Genomic DNA, 16,401 nt, shown 5'->3' with positions numbered 1-16,401 from the left:
AAACGGCTACAGGTGCATAGTTGAAAGTATCCCATCGGAGAGGATAAAGATTTGGCAACAAAAAGACACAGCATGTATAACATATATATAGGAAAGCTATCAAGCAAACTGGCCTGCTTGCTCTACCCAAATAGAAGGGACCTGGCTTAAAATTCTTCTCATCCATCACCAGCCTTGCGAAAATTGGGACAGCATAGCCTCCCACCCATCCAATGGTGCTAATTGAAATGATGGCGGTGTAAACCACATTGAGTTTCAAGATGGGAAGTCCAATGATAATGGTAATGGCTGCACACAACCACACTGCATTTGTTGGAACCTTGTGCTTTGGATGTATTTTTATCCAGATACGTGAAAATGGAACTCCTCCATCCCTTGACAGAGCATAAACCTAGGGGTGGAAAATATATTTGCATTATTATTGTTAATATAATGTCAGAGAGGGAGAGACAGATTTTTCAGTTTGCTTACTACTCTAGCAGCACTAGTTAGGTTGGAGAGTCCACAAAAGAAGAAAGCTCCCCAAATGATGCAGAGGAAAATGATGGCTCCAGTGCCACTGTGATACCTTCGATAAAATGCATCATAAATTATCTGTGCTGGCACGAATGCACCGGCTGTCTCATTGTTTGGGTCATATAAATAGGCTGGATCCTGCATTATCAATTATTGCTTAGCATCAAACTTAATGCTCTATTGAAACAAAAACCAAATACTTTAATATATATATACCTGGATGCTGAAAGTAAGAGCTAAAAGATAAGCCCATCCAAAGGCTGAAGTGATTCCTATACTAGAAAGAATGGCCAGCGGACCAGTTCGGTCTGCACCTTTTGTTTCCTCAGTTAGATGGGCTGCAGAGTCATAGCCATACAAACAGTATTGGCTTAGAAGTACTGACAGGATCATTGCATAAGGTTTACTGTGTATTCCAGTTGACTCGGGAGATGTTTCAAAATGAGTGAACACATAGGATGCTGATTGTGTCGAGCTTGCTATCAGAGGAAGACCTATAATTACAATGAATCCACCCATCACCTGCATGCTTTTCATGACATGTCAGCTGATGAAATCTTGATCATTAATTAGTCATGAAGGTTATTTATTTATTCTTTCAAATTTATAAGGAAAAAAACACATTTTAGAGTGTTCACAAAGATGAAGGATGTTTTTTTTTTTGTTGTTAGTTTGGCTTGGCTCATTCGTTATGTTTGTATCATTTGAAAATGAGGTTTCACATGAAGAATTGAAGTTTCAGTCTAGTGTGTCCAAACACCCAGAAGACAGGTCCGGACAGCAATTCTAGGAGCAATCCACAATGACTGATGTGTCCGGATAGGGTGTGACCGTGTGAGCATGTCTGGACACCGTTTCTAGGGACTTCATTTCAGAAGACATGTCCAAACAGCCAGAAGACGTGTCTGGACAGGATTTCAAGAGACTTCATTTCAGACGACATGTCTGGACACCCAGAAGTTGTCTGGACATAAATTTCAGAGAGGTCCTATTTACAAACAAATGGTTTTTCATTTTTAACTATTTAATTTATGTACTTGGTTAAAAAAACACACCTGCCACCATACAGAAATTACGTCGAGAAATGCTACGACTTGTAATGCAAAGGAATTGAGCACTGCCCATATGAGGGTTAGGCAAATATATATAGAAACAAATACACTCCGTGGTACGAAGTAGCCTCCACCCTTGTTTGTCCCAGTGGACAAAAGAATTATCATCTGCAATGCCTGTGCTCCTGCGTATGCCTAGCTAATAACAATCAAAAAGCGAAAAAGAAAATGAAACTTTCTGGTGAAGCAAACATTTTCTGGAAACAAGAAAGAAAAAATGAGCTCGAAAATAGTTGCAGTACCTGTGTGCCAATTCCAGAAACGACACCAATGGTTTCTAACCAAGCGCAGCACCACGATGCAAATGGCCCCCATCGGGGTCCAGCCAAATGGGCAGCCCAAAAATAAAGGGAGCCAGTAGTCTGTATTGTAAATGTTTCCACAGCCATATCAAGAGTGTTACAAAAAATAGGGTTGAAAAAGCGGTTAGTAAAATCTACTAATCGTTTAGACGGTTAACCAGTTAATAGGTTATTAACCGCTAACTCTTTTTTTAAATAAAAAAATTTAAAAATGTATTTTTATATATAAATATAATATATTATATAATATAGGTAGAAGGCGGTTAACGATTTTTTTTAAAACCTAAAAAAGGCCTAGGCAGTTAGCGGTTTTTTCTAACCGCCTTCAAAAGCAATTAGCCGTTAACATAAATAATAACTCTTCAAAAAAACAAAAATTGGTCTCTTGGAACATGGTGGATAGTCCAACTCCTCAAAGTTCTCATAACTTCTTTTATATCTTCCACTATATGCCCATAACTCGCTCCATTCAACTCCAGACTTGTAATGGCCTTAACAATTATCATTGAGTCACCCTCCAACTCTACTGAAGGTAGCCCAAGATCTTTACATAAATCCACTGCATGACAGGCCGCAATAGCTTCTGCTGTAGTAGGTTCAAAGGCCCCTTTAATACTTTTGCTTTGCGCTGCACACACCTGTCCTAAATGATCCCTGATAACCACACCAACTCCCATACATGCTAGTCTAGGATTAATCCCTGCATCCCAATTCACCTTGTAAGCTCCCAACATTGGTGGTCTCCACCATTGCCTATGTTTTATGTTGGTTCATTATGTTTTTCTTCAACTTAGTCTATAAAAATGACATGTGTCTTGAGCATGTGAGATGCATATGTTTTTTTAATAGTAGAGACAAAGTTGAAATAAATTTTATTAAAAACTTATGTGCATCTCACATGTTATTAAAAAAAAATGGACATGTGTCACTTTTATAAACTAGGTTGAAGGAAATTCCTCCAACCGAGTTTATAAGAAAACTTTGTCCAAAATATTTTATATCGAAACAAACCTACTATAATATGAACAGGCTAATATTGGTTCCAACTATAGCCTTTCCCAAAAGCAACCTAAATTTCTTTTATCATTTGCCAAATTATCAGATTTCCCAAAGCATTCTAAAATATCTTTTAGTCAGATATCATCTTACCTGAAGTAGTACTCAAGTTTCTATTTTTTTTTTTTTTCTTGAAACATTGTTCTACATATGTACTGTCCCATAAACATCCTAAAAACCTTTCATATTGACTTCGTTTGTCCATGTTCAATAAAAATTAAAGGTATTTAAGAACATTATTATGTTGTTATTTATACATGGACATGATATTTTCAAACAAAACATCTATGTTAGGATAAAGAGTGTATATACAATTATACAAAACATTAAAGGAGAAAGCAAAAACATAAAGAAGAACAAGAACAAGAACATGAAGAAGAAGAAAGCATACTGGAAACGAGGAGCATATCTCAGCCATGGCGAAACCAACAAACCAGGTGAAGAATGTAACGGCAACATAACCCCATATCAAGCTTGCAGGGCCAGCATAAAGTAGGCTAGGGCCGTACAGTGGAGTTCCAGAAAAAAATGACATGGTCGAAAAAGTTATTGCGAATGTCTTAAACAAACTCTGCAATTTAATTCCCAGAAAGCGAGAGGAAACAAATGAACAAGTTCTGGATATATATATATAGTACTAATCCTTAAAACATATCAAAGATTGACACACTTATATATATATATATATATACCATTTCTCTTCTGAGTTCTTGCTTGTATCCAAGCTCATTGAGACGCTTTTCTCCAGAATCCATTTCCATGGCTGTTGGATACACCTGTCTAAAAGCCGTATGTGTAGATCAATAGTAGATGGTGTTAACTACCAAAATATATATGTTGAGAAGGGAGGGAGAAGTAGAAGTAGAAGTGCCAATTACTTGTCCAAATTTACTTATTTGGAAAAACAAATTGGAGCCAAAGAAGGGTATGCAAAGTCAACTAGATTTTGTCTGGACATAAAACTTGATTTTAGCTAGTACGTACTAGACTTGGTTAATGCACTATATATATATATATATATATGGGAAAGAGCTAAGTTCCATGAAAAGTCAACCCTTTTTTTTTCTTTTACACAGAAAAAAGGGGGTTGACTTTGATATTGTGTATGTTCTTATGTTTGAATTAGAATATGTTTGGAGAGGCCCCAGACTTTAATATTTTGTATGTTTTTATGTATAAATTAGGATATGTTTGGAGACTTAGATATCAAACATGTATTAATATGTACGTATACTTTAGTTGATGTTGATTTCGATTAATTGCAAACACTACTCTCTAGCCTTATCACTACATGATTTTTTTTTTTTTTTCTTCAGGGAAGAACACAAAAGAAACGAGATAGACTCCTCAACAACAAAATTCAAACGGGAAAGGCAATACAAAAGTGGTAATAGAAACAAACAGTAGGCAATAGAACAAAAAAGGATCTAGGCCTTTCTATGGGCCACATGAAGCGTTATACAAGGACAAAATGACTTCATTAAAAGCCCTATATATACAGTACAGGCAATTGCCACTGTTAAGTAGTTGTCGCAGGGGGAAGCATTGCCAAAAACCGAACGAGATCTATTGACAAGGAACAAACACCGGTTACAAAAGTCTCTGCTTTCAGATCCGTCCATGTACAAAAAGGCTAGGAGAAGGTAACCCAAACAACACAAAAAAGGCAGCATGAATGATGTTAAGCTGACATTACATTTGTCTCTGATCGAGTTAGATCTTGAGTCTTCTTCCTATCCTGCAACTTCTACATCTCGAGTCTTGACACAAATCATATGTACATGCAGCTGAGTATAAAGCTCACTTTTATTGCTCTATTCAACATATATTGCAAAGAGCAAACTAATTGTAAGAAAGTTATTTAAGATGATGAATATGCTTCTCTTTTATTACAACTTTCTTGTTTTTTCTTTGTCTTTATATGCTTTGAAGAGACAAAGATAGAACAATTCTAAACGTCAATATTCTTTACTGGTCCCTTGAACCATTTCCTTGCATCCAAGACCCACCAGAGCATTATCAGTGTCAATGCTGCAGAAACGGCTACAGGTGCATAGTTGAAAGTATCCCATTTGAGAGGATAAAAAGTTGGCAATAAGAAGACAGAGCATGTATAACATATATACAGGAAAGCTATCAAGCAAACTGGCCTGCTTGCTCTACCCAAATAGAAGGGACCTGGCTTAAATTTCTTCTCATCCATTACCAGCCTTGCGAAAATTGGGACAGCATAGCCCCCCACCCATCCAATGGTGCTAATTGAAATGATGGCGGTGTAAACCACATTGAGTTTCAAGATGGGAAGTCCCATGATAATGGTAATGACAGCACACAACCACACTGCATTTATTGGAACCTTGTGCTTTGGATGTATTTTTATCCAGATACGTGAAAATGGAACTCCCCCATCCCTTGACAGAGCATAAACCTATGGAGTGGAAAACAAACATGCATTATTATATATTGATATCTACTGTCATATATAGGTTGCGGAAATAATGCATTTTAGAGTATATTTGATTATCCTATGTTATGGGATTTGATTGTATTGATTTAAGAGATTTGATTGTAATTGGATCACTATGTATAACATTGTTATATATTGTATACAATTATAGTTGACATGCACTAAAAACTGTTATATATATCACCATTTATTCTATAAACTTAAAATTATAGGAAATGATAAATTTAATCATTTAAGGACTTCTCCCTCATCTTTGTCGATAGAGACAAAGTTCGAACTCCACATGGGGAGAGAGCGAGAGATTTAGTTTGCTTACCACTCTGGCAGCACTAGTTACGACTGCGAGTCCACAAAAAAAGAAGGTTCCCCAAATGATGCAGAGGAAAATGATGGCTCCAGTGCCACTGTGATACCTTCGATAAAATGCATCATAAATTATCTGTGCTGGCACGAGTGCACCGGCTGTCTCATTGTTTGGGTCATATAAATATGCTGGATCCTACATTATCAATTATTGCTTAACACCAAACTCAATGCTCTATTGAAAGAAATTCTGAAACAAAAATGAACCAAATACTTCAAAATCAAGCATATATACCTGGATGCTGAAAGTAAGAGCTAAAAGATAAGCCCATCCAAAGGCTGAAATGATTCCTATACTGGAAAGAATTGCCAGCGGACCAGTTCTGTCTGCGCCTTTCGTTTCCTCAGTTAGATGGGCTGCAGTGTCGTAGCCATACAAACAGTATTGGCTTAGAAGTACTGACAGAATTACTGCATAAGGTTTACTGTGTATGCCAGTTGACTCGGGAGATGTTTCAAAGTGAGTGAACACATAGGATGCTGATTGCGTCGGGCTTGCTATCAGAGGAAGACCTATAATTACTATGAGTCCGCCGATCACCTGCATGCTTTTCATGACATATCAGCTGAGAACAGGGCGGAACTAGAACATTTAGTTTGGAGGGGGCAAAATTTGAAGAAAAAAAATTCTTGGGGGCCAAAAGTTAATTTTTAAAATTATATATATATATAAATTTGGGGACCACCCTATGGCTTGGAGGGGTTGGGACCCCCCAAGCCAAGGGGTAGTTTCATCCCTGGCTGAGAAGCTAGCTAGTTCAAGTGATGAATTATTGGTCATTAATTAGTCATTAATGTTATTATTTTTCAAATTTATAACTTGTTCGGAATTGTGTTAAAAGGAGCTTAAAAAATATTTTTGGTATACAAATACCGAGCAAAACTGGGTCTGTAATTTTTTGCTCGAAACAAGCCAAAAACGCAACAAACTTGAAAATTGTACTTTTTCTATACAAAAAACGTCTATTTTTCAATGTAATCCCAAACAAGTAGAGAGTGTGCACAAAGATGAAGATGTTTTAATTCATTATGTTTCTATTTTAGGGAACATAATTAGTTTTTGGAAAGCAATAATCAATCTTGTAAGCTACTTAAACCAAAATTTTCCACTTTTCCCTTGAGAATTAAGACATATATGCCACAACAGATTAAGGAGGTGAAGCTCTCTAAAACAGGATAAGTTACTCTTGGAAATATATATATAATCAGATTACAATTACTTTGAGTTGCATGCAGGGCATTAGATTGAGCATAAGATTTCTTAGTCTAACATATACAGTATATAAATTCAGAGAAGCAGTTATTAAAAAACACACCTGCCACCATACAGAAATTATGTTGAGGAATGCTACGACTTGTAATGCAAAGGAGTTGAGCACTGCCCATATGATGGTTAGGCAAATATATATCAACAAAAATACACTCTGTGGGGCAAAGTAGCCTCCACCCTTGTTTGTCCCAGTGGACAAAAGAATTATCATCTGCAATGCTTGTGCTCCTGAGTATGCCTAATAACAGTAATTAAAAAAAAAAAAAAATACAAACTTTTTAATTAATAAGAAGTAGTTATCATAACATCATCATTAATTAGACAAGTTTAGTGGCTAATGGTGCAAACATTCTCTGGGAAAAAAGAAAGAAAAAATAGTTGCAGTACTTGTATGCCAATTCCAGAAACGAGACCAATGATTTCTAGCCAAGCACAGCACCAGGATGCAAATGGCCCCCACCGGGGTCCAGCCAAATGGGCAGCCCAAAAATAAAGGGAGCCAGTAGTCTGTATTGTAATGTTTCCACAGCCAAGTCAAGCGTGTTAATTACATAAGTAAAGGAAATTAAGAAAATTTTATATTGTTGTCATGCATGGGAAGAAGAGTACTATGCAATATATATATATGTGTTTACAAAGTCAAAAGAAGTTTTCAATTCCCACCCTAGATATTAGCATAATTACACAAGTGTTCTTCGATCTCATCCCAAATATCTTTCTTTCAGTGAAACTGTCCACTTTCTAAAAACTAAAAACTAATACAATTCTTTCACCACACTATATTACTTTCATTTTTGTAAGAGAAAACATGTTATATATAAATTAAAGAGTGCATATCCAAAAAAGTGAATTAATTCTCTGGGTATCATTAATTAGAGGAAAAAACAAAAAGCAAAAACATGAAGAAGAAGAAGAAGAAGAAGAAGAAGAGGAAGAAGAAAGCATACTGGAAACGAGGAGCATATCTCAGCCATGGCGCACCCAACAAACCAGGTGAAGAATGTAACAGCAACATAACCCCATATCAAGCTTGCAGGGCCAGCATAAAGTAGGCTAGGGCCGTACAGTGGAGTTCCAACAAAAAATGCCATGGTCGAGAAAGTTATTGCGAATGTCTTAAACAAACTCTGCAATTTAATTCCCAGATGTCATTGAGAAAGCCAACAAAACTGTAAACAAATCAACAAGTTCGATCTGGATATATATATATATATATAGTAATCCTTAAAACATATCAAAGATGAACACAATTAAATACATATATATACCATTTCTCTTCTGAGTTCTTGCTTGTATCCAAGCTCATTGAGACGCTTTTCTCCAGAATCCATTTCTATGGCGATTGGATGAACCTCTCTGGAAGCCATATGTGTATGATCAATAGTAAATAGTGTAACTAAACTGCATGCCAAGAAGGGAGAAGTAGTCTGTGAAGCATATAATTCTTTTCCGATTATTTCTCCAAATTTATAGTAAGTCACATGGTGAGACTAATTTTCTATTACAACCTTAATCTTGCATTAACTTGGACAGGGACATAGAAAAAGATACTAAAAAGTTTCTCAATTCTACGCCGGCCGTTTTTCTTATATATTATTGTTAAATTATCTATTATTGAGGTATGCCGGCCGTTTTTCTTAGAGTAATTTGTTCTTTTTTTATTTTTTTATTCATCAGATTATTGTTATTTCGTCAGAATTTAGTGGTAGCTCGCTACCCTTTTTCATTGTTTGCATTTTAATAAACCCACTAAATATATTGTAGAAGAAATTTATAGAAAAAAACAAATTGGAGCCGACAATTCAACGAAGTGTAATCAAAGTCAACTAGATTGGATCTGGACATAAATAAAATCAAACTTACTTTTAGCTATAAATTTGGTTAATACTAATGCATTAAGCATGCGCGTGCATGATCAAACACACGCACACACACGCGCTCGCGCCCACACACACATCTATATATATAAACAACAGTTTCACTATAAGCAATATGGTCGATCTTTAGTGACGAAAAAAATAGCGGCGACCCCAAAGTCACTGCTATTGAGGGGTCATTAGTGGCGACTTTAATTTTTCTCTCTCAAAGCATATTTATTTATTTTTCTAGCCTTTTTTTTTTTTTTCCTTTTCTCTTGCATATATTAGGATAAAATAATGTTTGTAGCTTATTTGACTAAGAAAGTAGATGAATTAGTCATGTATATATAGCTAGCAAGCGTAAGATGAAGACTTTTACTAGGATATTGTGTCACTTTGTTTGACTCTGATCTATACTTCAGACTTTGAACATCACTTTGTCTTTACTTGTTCTACCAGAACTCTCTTGGTCGCCATGAAGAAGATTAAGGCCATTGGAGCATTGAATTTCAACTGGTCCAAATACTACCAAAGTAATGACGTTTCAATATTTATTTCGAAGTGAAATGTTTTTTTGGATGTTTGGGCTTTAGTCTATCTAAATTATTTTCTAATCAATATAATCTTTCTTTATAATTTGAAATGGAAAGGAGCCGATAATTAGACAAATAAATGTTAAAATTGGGACAATTTTTTTCCAATTTTTTGCCTAACCGGCTCTTCTCTATTTCAAATGAAATGGAAAATCCTATTCCTCCGCGTGGAGGTTATCTATATGCACGTTTATATGATTGTTAGGTTATGTCAAAAGTAGATCGACCAGAAATCTTACTTATGGTTCAGCCTCCAACCTAAAAATTATTCTAACATTCGACCTGCCCACCATCGGAAGCGAACCCAAATGAGTCAAAACCTGGTCAATGAGGGGTCGGATGTTGGGTCATTGAGCTTTTAAATACCTCTAAAAATTATAAAATTGAAAACTAGGATCTTCAAATCGCAATGACATAAGATTGTGGATAATTGATATAATTTTACCTATGTTTCCAATGGCCTTATACATATTCAAGTGAAAGCATATGCAATGAGTGGCCTCCTCTTTATCTTCCCTTATTTCACTTTTTGCTTTTTTGAAAAGATAGGATCTGGATACATGACTTTTCAGATCAAAATGGAAAATAATAATAACAACATGACATTAATTCCATAATGACTATTTTTTAATCTCTATGACTCTATGTAGTCAAAATGTTCTCATTAATTAATGTGTCCTGATTGTATGAATTAGGTAGGATTTTTGAAAAGAGTGAGCGAGAGTAGCTTGATGAGAAGCCCACCTGCAGCAGATATTTTGGGCCTACGACTATGTTGGGTCTTCAACACCTTACTTTTGCACACATGCACATTAATTTTGAATCTTAAAATGGGCTTCAGCCCAATACACAGTTAAAATTGAAGAATTCTGGTGATATAAAATACCACAAGTCCACTAGCTAGGGGCCACCAAGGCCCGCTAGCCCTCAAGCCCAAGGCCTGTGGAGGCCCCCTTGCCCTCAGTAGGGCGGCCCATCAACATGAGCCCCAAAGATGATGGGCCTCCAACCGATGAGCCACACCTTGGATAGCGTCACTAATTGAAGGTGCCTTGTCCAAGGGTGCCCTAACCCAAGGTGTCGTAACCGACGGTCACCCTAACCGACATAGTATACACATGGGAAGCTGACTTTATAAAGGAAAGCATTTTCACCTTTAACAAGCTTGCCTATTTTGGATATTGCATCCTAGAAGGAAAGATCAGCCCTATAACATTGGGGATTAAAGAGGGGAAACATATATGAATATCTCTATGATGATCCACAACTTTCTATATGAAACCCTTGACCTCCAATATTTTTCACATCTTGCATACTTGCCTTATTTGGGGCAATTGTATAAAAAAGATCAAAGACCTAAGTTTAAGGTAAATATACTATTCACCCCTTTCTCTGTTAGTCTTTTACCTCATGCAAAAGTTATTCTACTGACTTAGACATAAAAGTATTCCCCCGATAGCATCCTCCAACAAGTAACTCGTGTCTGCTCTTTGATTGTCTTTGTAAGTCTTTTTGAATAGATTGCAGTCCTTGTCAAGACAAAGTATTTAAGTTCCATAAGATAAATAGAATTTTTTATTTTGAAAAAAATAATTATATGTGCGTTTTGTTATATGCATATATATTGCAAGATCAGCATGCACTAATATGCAGATTCATTTTGATGTGTGTTTTGTTAGGTTGTCTTTATATTATAAAATTGTCTTAATACATATCATGATAATGTCGATCGAATCATTATGAGTTTTTAATAGGTTTTGTCGAATCATAATCAGATGATTCAGACTTTTTTTCCTTTTTTTTTTTTTTATTTTTTTTTTAAAAAAATTTTTGACATGTCCACACAAGAGAAGGGAAAAGAATTTGAACTAGTGACTTCCGCTTCATTAAGCGTGGTCCCAATCGATTGAGCTATCTCTTGGAGACAATTTTCCTCTCATGAAAATCCATCCTAATAGGAAAAATTAATGAAAAAGAGATTCTAGAAAAGTCGTGCTTGCAAGAAGCTAGAGAGTAGCATTAAATTCAATTAATTAATTATAACCAAATATGGTTTATGGTTATATCAGGTAGTTATAATTAATGCAAGTAAACAACGATATGATGCTTCAAATTAATTTTTTAATCAAATTAAGAAATTGTCAAACTACTAAGATTGAGTCATTTCATAGATTGTCATAGGGAGCTTCCTTTTTAATCATTTAAAACTGTTTGGTGTTTATTTTTATTTTATTTTTTCTAATTAGGAGTTGAATTTATTAATTTTCAAACAATAATTAATGTACTATATATCTTATTTCTTATTTCTTTTCTTTTTTGCTTAATAATTTACCCAATGGCAAGCCGTTCACATTCTTTGACTTCCCAATGAAATTGAGCCAAATATATATATATAGAAATTAAAAACACACCGACCATGGCCATGACTTTGCCAGCTTAATATACTATTTTTAGTTAATCTACAGGTTGATCTTTTGTTAAAATATTAACAATCATTATTAAATATAAAAAAAAATAGTGAATGACAAAGACCATCAACCAAATCTATGTACAGGCACCCTAGACCAAATTCTGTCTTCCCCATGGATCCTTCTGAGAGACACAATTACTCAGCACCTTGTGTATGTATCTGTGTACGTGTATGTGAGAGAGAGAGAGTGTGTGTCCTTTGGATGTAAGGGAGGGAATCACGATTAAAATATAAACTACCATGCATATCATATGCATACATACATACATACATATATGTATATGTATATATATATTAGTCAATCTCTCACTTCTTCCAAAGGCATCACCTGGGTATTTTAGGGACAATGTCTTGGGGGAATGTATCGCGATTATAAGAAGGAAGCGTGTTTCCTTGAAAATATAGCGTGGTCCACGGCCTTTCAACAAGAAATTAAGAATAATTTTTACTATTTTCCGTAGGAAACGGGATTGCAAAACCTACATATATTTTATGTTGTTAGTTAAAAGAAGTTACCGTTTATATAGCCTAGGGTTTCCAAATTTATACGTAGCTTACACTATATAAATAATTATTGTTTTGGTCTGGCTACATATATCATTAAATACACATGATCAGCACAGACTCTGTCAAGATAAAGCGCACCATCTAAGGTTAAAATGTTCATTAAAAAACTCTAGATGTTCACTCCATCGTGAGTTTGTTCATGCCACTACTGCATTTGCGCCAAAAATTTTGCGCATAAGACCACCCTGCATTTACGTTGTTGATGTTGATCGAGCACATGTCTTGATAAACAGGCCCTACTATGCATAATTCTTTTTTTTTTTTTTTTAATTAAAACGGTAGGACGGGTAATCAAAGTGACTACTCTACCTATGCATACGTGATCATGCATGGTATTGGTACATGCATGCATGTCTCTTAGGCAACGTTCAGAAAAGGCCTAAATAGTGGAAACCATGTGCAGACACTCTCTCACAACTGAAAGGATCATATATATATATAGCTTAACATCAACTCTATCAAAGATCCTAACAACACCTAGGCCAATGTACAAGCCAATAACTCCAACTGCTTTTCATTGTGGGATTCAACCTTGGAATGCATAATTATACATGAAACTATATATATATATTAGATAGTAACATAAACTTACAAAAAAAAAAAAAAAGATAGTAACATAAACTGGATTATGCTCTCTTCTCTTTGATCTCTTTTCTTTTGTTTAAATTACGTTTCATTATTGGGATTGATCAATTAATTTAGTTGCCTTGATATATATATAAATTTATATTGTTAAGTGAACACTAAAGGGTCATATATATATATATATGACCCATGATGATATTACTCAACAGTATTTAGGTTAATTTTTTTATTATTATTAACGGTCAGAATCAACCTTATGGATATGTTATCTGTCCCTTTAGCTAGTGTTCACACAATTGGTTCAATGAAATAGATGCTCCAACTATTAGTCAATTGGGACACTACATATATACTAAGAAAAAAATTGTGACGATGCAGAACATATTATTATAGACTATGGCACGGTTCAAAGTGTTTTTTTGAAACAATTGATCAATCACTGTTCTACACTTCATGAGAACTTGGTATATACGCATCAACTTGTCATTAGTTTGAAAACAATCATACGCCCACAGCGGGTATCTTAATCGGCTGGGGTACTTTCTAGATCGAATCTCCCTCTCTCATTTCTCTCTCCTTGTGTAGACATGTCAAAAAAAAAAAAAAAAAAAACAATCATACAAGGGAATGCTAAATGTTCTCCTTGTGTTTTGATGTTCTTATGGTCCTAAGTGGATATTATTTTTTTTAAAAAAAATTGCCTTTATTTCTCACTTGATTTTTATAAAATAATATCTACCTAGGATCAGGAGAACACTTAGTTTTTCTTCAAACTGGGTTATAGGAATTTTCTTCAACCTAGTCTATAAAAGTGACATGTGTCTCTTTTATTAATATATGAGATGCACATGAGTTTTTAATAAAATTTATTCTAACTGTGTCCTTACTATTAAAAAAACATGTGCATCTTACATATTTATGGGACACATGTCACTTTTATAGACTAGGTTGAAAGAAATTCCTCCAATCCAGTTTGGAAGAAAACTTAATTTGTCCTTTCCCAAGATAGCAACTTAGTCATGCACAAGTGGTAAGTACTAAAACATTATGAGAAATGCTAGATATAATTGTATCAAACATTTATTCAATAAGGCTAACGTCGGACTCTCAACTACCCCTTAGATTAATCTTTGTTATATAAAAAAAATAAAAAAAGATCTAATGTGGTTGATTTAGAATGGCACGTCAATATTGTTGGATAATTGTAAGATACAAATATAATATCTAATATATTATTCAAAGATTAATCCTCTAAGATGTATAGTAAAGCATTTTAGAGGCACAAATTAAAGGTCATAAATAGAGCACATAGAATATCAATTAACATTAAATGCAAGATATTAAAATGTATAAAAAACCTTTATTGATAATAGTTGTGGAAACCTAAAGGTCTAAACATAACTTCATAATGAGTTATATATTTCATGTACATGATAATCATATAATTTTTTTTTTTTTTTTTTAACATGTCTGCACAAGGTGAGGGAAAGAAAGAATGAGAATTCGATCTAATGACCTTCGTTTTATAAGGCGTAGTCTCTAACCAATTGAGCTACCCCTTAAGCCTTGGGGACGATAATCATATAATCCTGAGTTCATGTGTTCATGCAACACAGCATATATAATACATAAACTTACAAAAACAATGCATAATTTCATTGAAACTAAAAGTTTAATAAAATGAAAAGTTGAGAAATTTTGGTAAAAACTTTGTTGCTAGGTTGCTGTCTTGGTCGTGTGGTATAGAGGATTAAATTATTTTATAAATATAATTATGCTAAAACATTACCTAATTGAAACTAAAATACATATGAAAAAGTTCCATTTCTATAAATGAAATAATTAAATACTATCCATTTCTAGAATATAGTTCTTGGCACTTCAATGAGATGTGTGTTAAACCAGCAGGCAAAAAATGGTGATGGTATGACGATTAGTTATTTGAATCAGGTCGTTGAAATATTATCTTAATTTTCCTTAAAAAAAAAAAGAATAAGGAAAGAAGTTGCTTCTCTTGACTTTCTACTCTAAAAATTTCATTGCTTGAATATTGTTTGGGATCCATCGTCATCAATTAGTCAATGTTATAACGAAAACCCATACATTGAACAAGGAGACTCAATCATTGATGGCAGAACACGTTTGAAAGAAAAGAAAAGCTTATGGTGTAAGTAGATAACTCTTCCATTCAAAGAACATAATGAGTGTATTTTTTTTTCAGAGTGATATCACATCTTTTCTTTTCTTTTTTTAATCTTTTTGCCTTTCTTCCTTTGACCATCCATCCCCATTAATCCATTTGTCATTTGTTTCATGCACGGATCTAGTGCGGCAAGGACTACATTATGAACATGAGTTCGACCTTCAAAGCCGTTGATGAATCCTTAATTCCTAGATGAAGGTGATAATAGTCATATGCGGCAGCAACAAAATGGTGGAATGTGCATGAGCTCGGCAAGTGTACTAATTAATTAGGTGTGACACACATCCAAATTTGAGTGTGAGCTCGATCTAGTGAAGCCGGCGGGAGATCATGCGAGTCATCGTTGTGTACGGCAGTGGCAAATTGTTGTCAGAGATGGCGCCGATGGGTGATAGAGACAGTAGTAGATTAGTAGTCATAGAAAGTGGTGGCTAAATATGGTGGCGGTCGGACGGTGGCTGGAGATGGGCCAACTATGGGCCAAAAGTTGAAATAGAGTGCCAACTATAGGTTAAAGAATTGAGCCAATAAATAGGCGGAAAATGTCCAAATAATCGGGACAACTTTGGGCCGAATGCGCCAAAATATTGTGTCAAATTTGGCAAAAAATAGGGTCATTGCATAACTGGAAAAAACTTGTAGTGGCACGTGTGAGCAGTGAGCGTGTGAGACCTCCAAATTGGTTAATTTTTGTAGGGTTGTATAGATGAGCCTATGAACTTCTGATTGAGTTCATCCATGAATATAAATTACAATGATTGAAGTCATGCACAGACCAAAATACAGCCAGAGCACTACTACATAAATTAATTGGAGTAATTCGTTGTGTTATTCCAATCTCAGCATATGCATGCAACGTGGCGCAAGCTACACCAATCAATGTAAATAATAGGATCCATAAAGCCTCACCACTAATGCAACTTTGACCTAGGGTTTTGAAGTACTGCAAGTACATCAACAATTTGTTAATTTTCTGAACTGGTTCTTGATCGGACGGCCAGTATTGTCTGTTTTCTCAGACTTGTACCCTTACATTCG

The 16,401-nt window shown here is 34.9% G+C and overlaps 2 protein-coding genes across 2 annotated transcripts in view; both read right to left on the bottom strand.

Annotated features, from left to right (window-relative positions):
• The window catches only part of LOC132185784 (amino-acid permease BAT1 homolog), a 4,859-nt gene extending 1,112 nt beyond the window's left edge, over positions 1-3,747 (bottom strand). The window contains exons 1-6 of the mRNA XM_059599571.1: positions 3,679-3,747; positions 3,378-3,557; positions 1,871-1,990; positions 1,572-1,763; positions 733-1,038; positions 472-654 (exon numbers count right to left, since the gene is read on the bottom strand). Of these exons, the coding sequence (XP_059455554.1) occupies positions 472-654; positions 733-1,038; positions 1,572-1,763; positions 1,871-1,990; positions 3,378-3,557; positions 3,679-3,747 (1,050 nt within the window). The remainder of the gene's footprint in view (positions 1-471; positions 655-732; positions 1,039-1,571; positions 1,764-1,870; positions 1,991-3,377; positions 3,558-3,678) is intronic.
• Positions 3,748-4,422: 675 nt separating this feature from the next.
• LOC132185604 (amino-acid permease BAT1 homolog) lies at positions 4,423-8,503 on the bottom strand. The gene is made up of 7 exons (XM_059599360.1): positions 8,355-8,503; positions 8,034-8,213; positions 7,474-7,593; positions 7,133-7,324; positions 6,052-6,357; positions 5,770-5,952; positions 4,423-5,414 (listed from the first exon to the last, which is right to left on the bottom strand). Exons 1-7 carry the CDS (start codon positions 8,451-8,453, stop codon positions 4,938-4,940), a joined length of 1,557 nt encoding a protein of 518 aa, XP_059455343.1. The 5' UTR covers positions 8,454-8,503; the 3' UTR covers positions 4,423-4,937.
• Positions 8,504-16,401: the final 7,898 nt, after the last annotated feature.

The sequence above is a fragment of the Corylus avellana genome, chromosome ca6, assembly GCF_901000735.1.
Source record: "Corylus avellana chromosome ca6, CavTom2PMs-1.0".
In the NCBI taxonomy this organism is placed as follows: Eukaryota; Viridiplantae; Streptophyta; class Magnoliopsida; order Fagales; family Betulaceae; genus Corylus; species Corylus avellana.
The sequence above is the reverse complement of the archived record's forward strand: the minus strand, read 5'-3'. Positions and strand labels throughout refer to the sequence as shown.

Coding starts and splice junctions, on each gene's coding strand:
- LOC132185604 (XM_059599360.1), bottom strand. CDS start 8,453: ATGGCTTCCAGAGAGGTTCATCCAATCGCCATAGAAATGGATTCTGGA. Junction 6,358..7,132: donor TAATTTCTGTATGGTGGCAG/GTGTGTTTTTTA, acceptor AAAAGCATGCAG/GTGATCGGCGGACTCATAGT. Junction 5,953..6,051: donor CTCTTACTTTCAGCATCCAG/GTATATATGCTT, acceptor TTGATAATGTAG/GATCCAGCATATTTATATGA.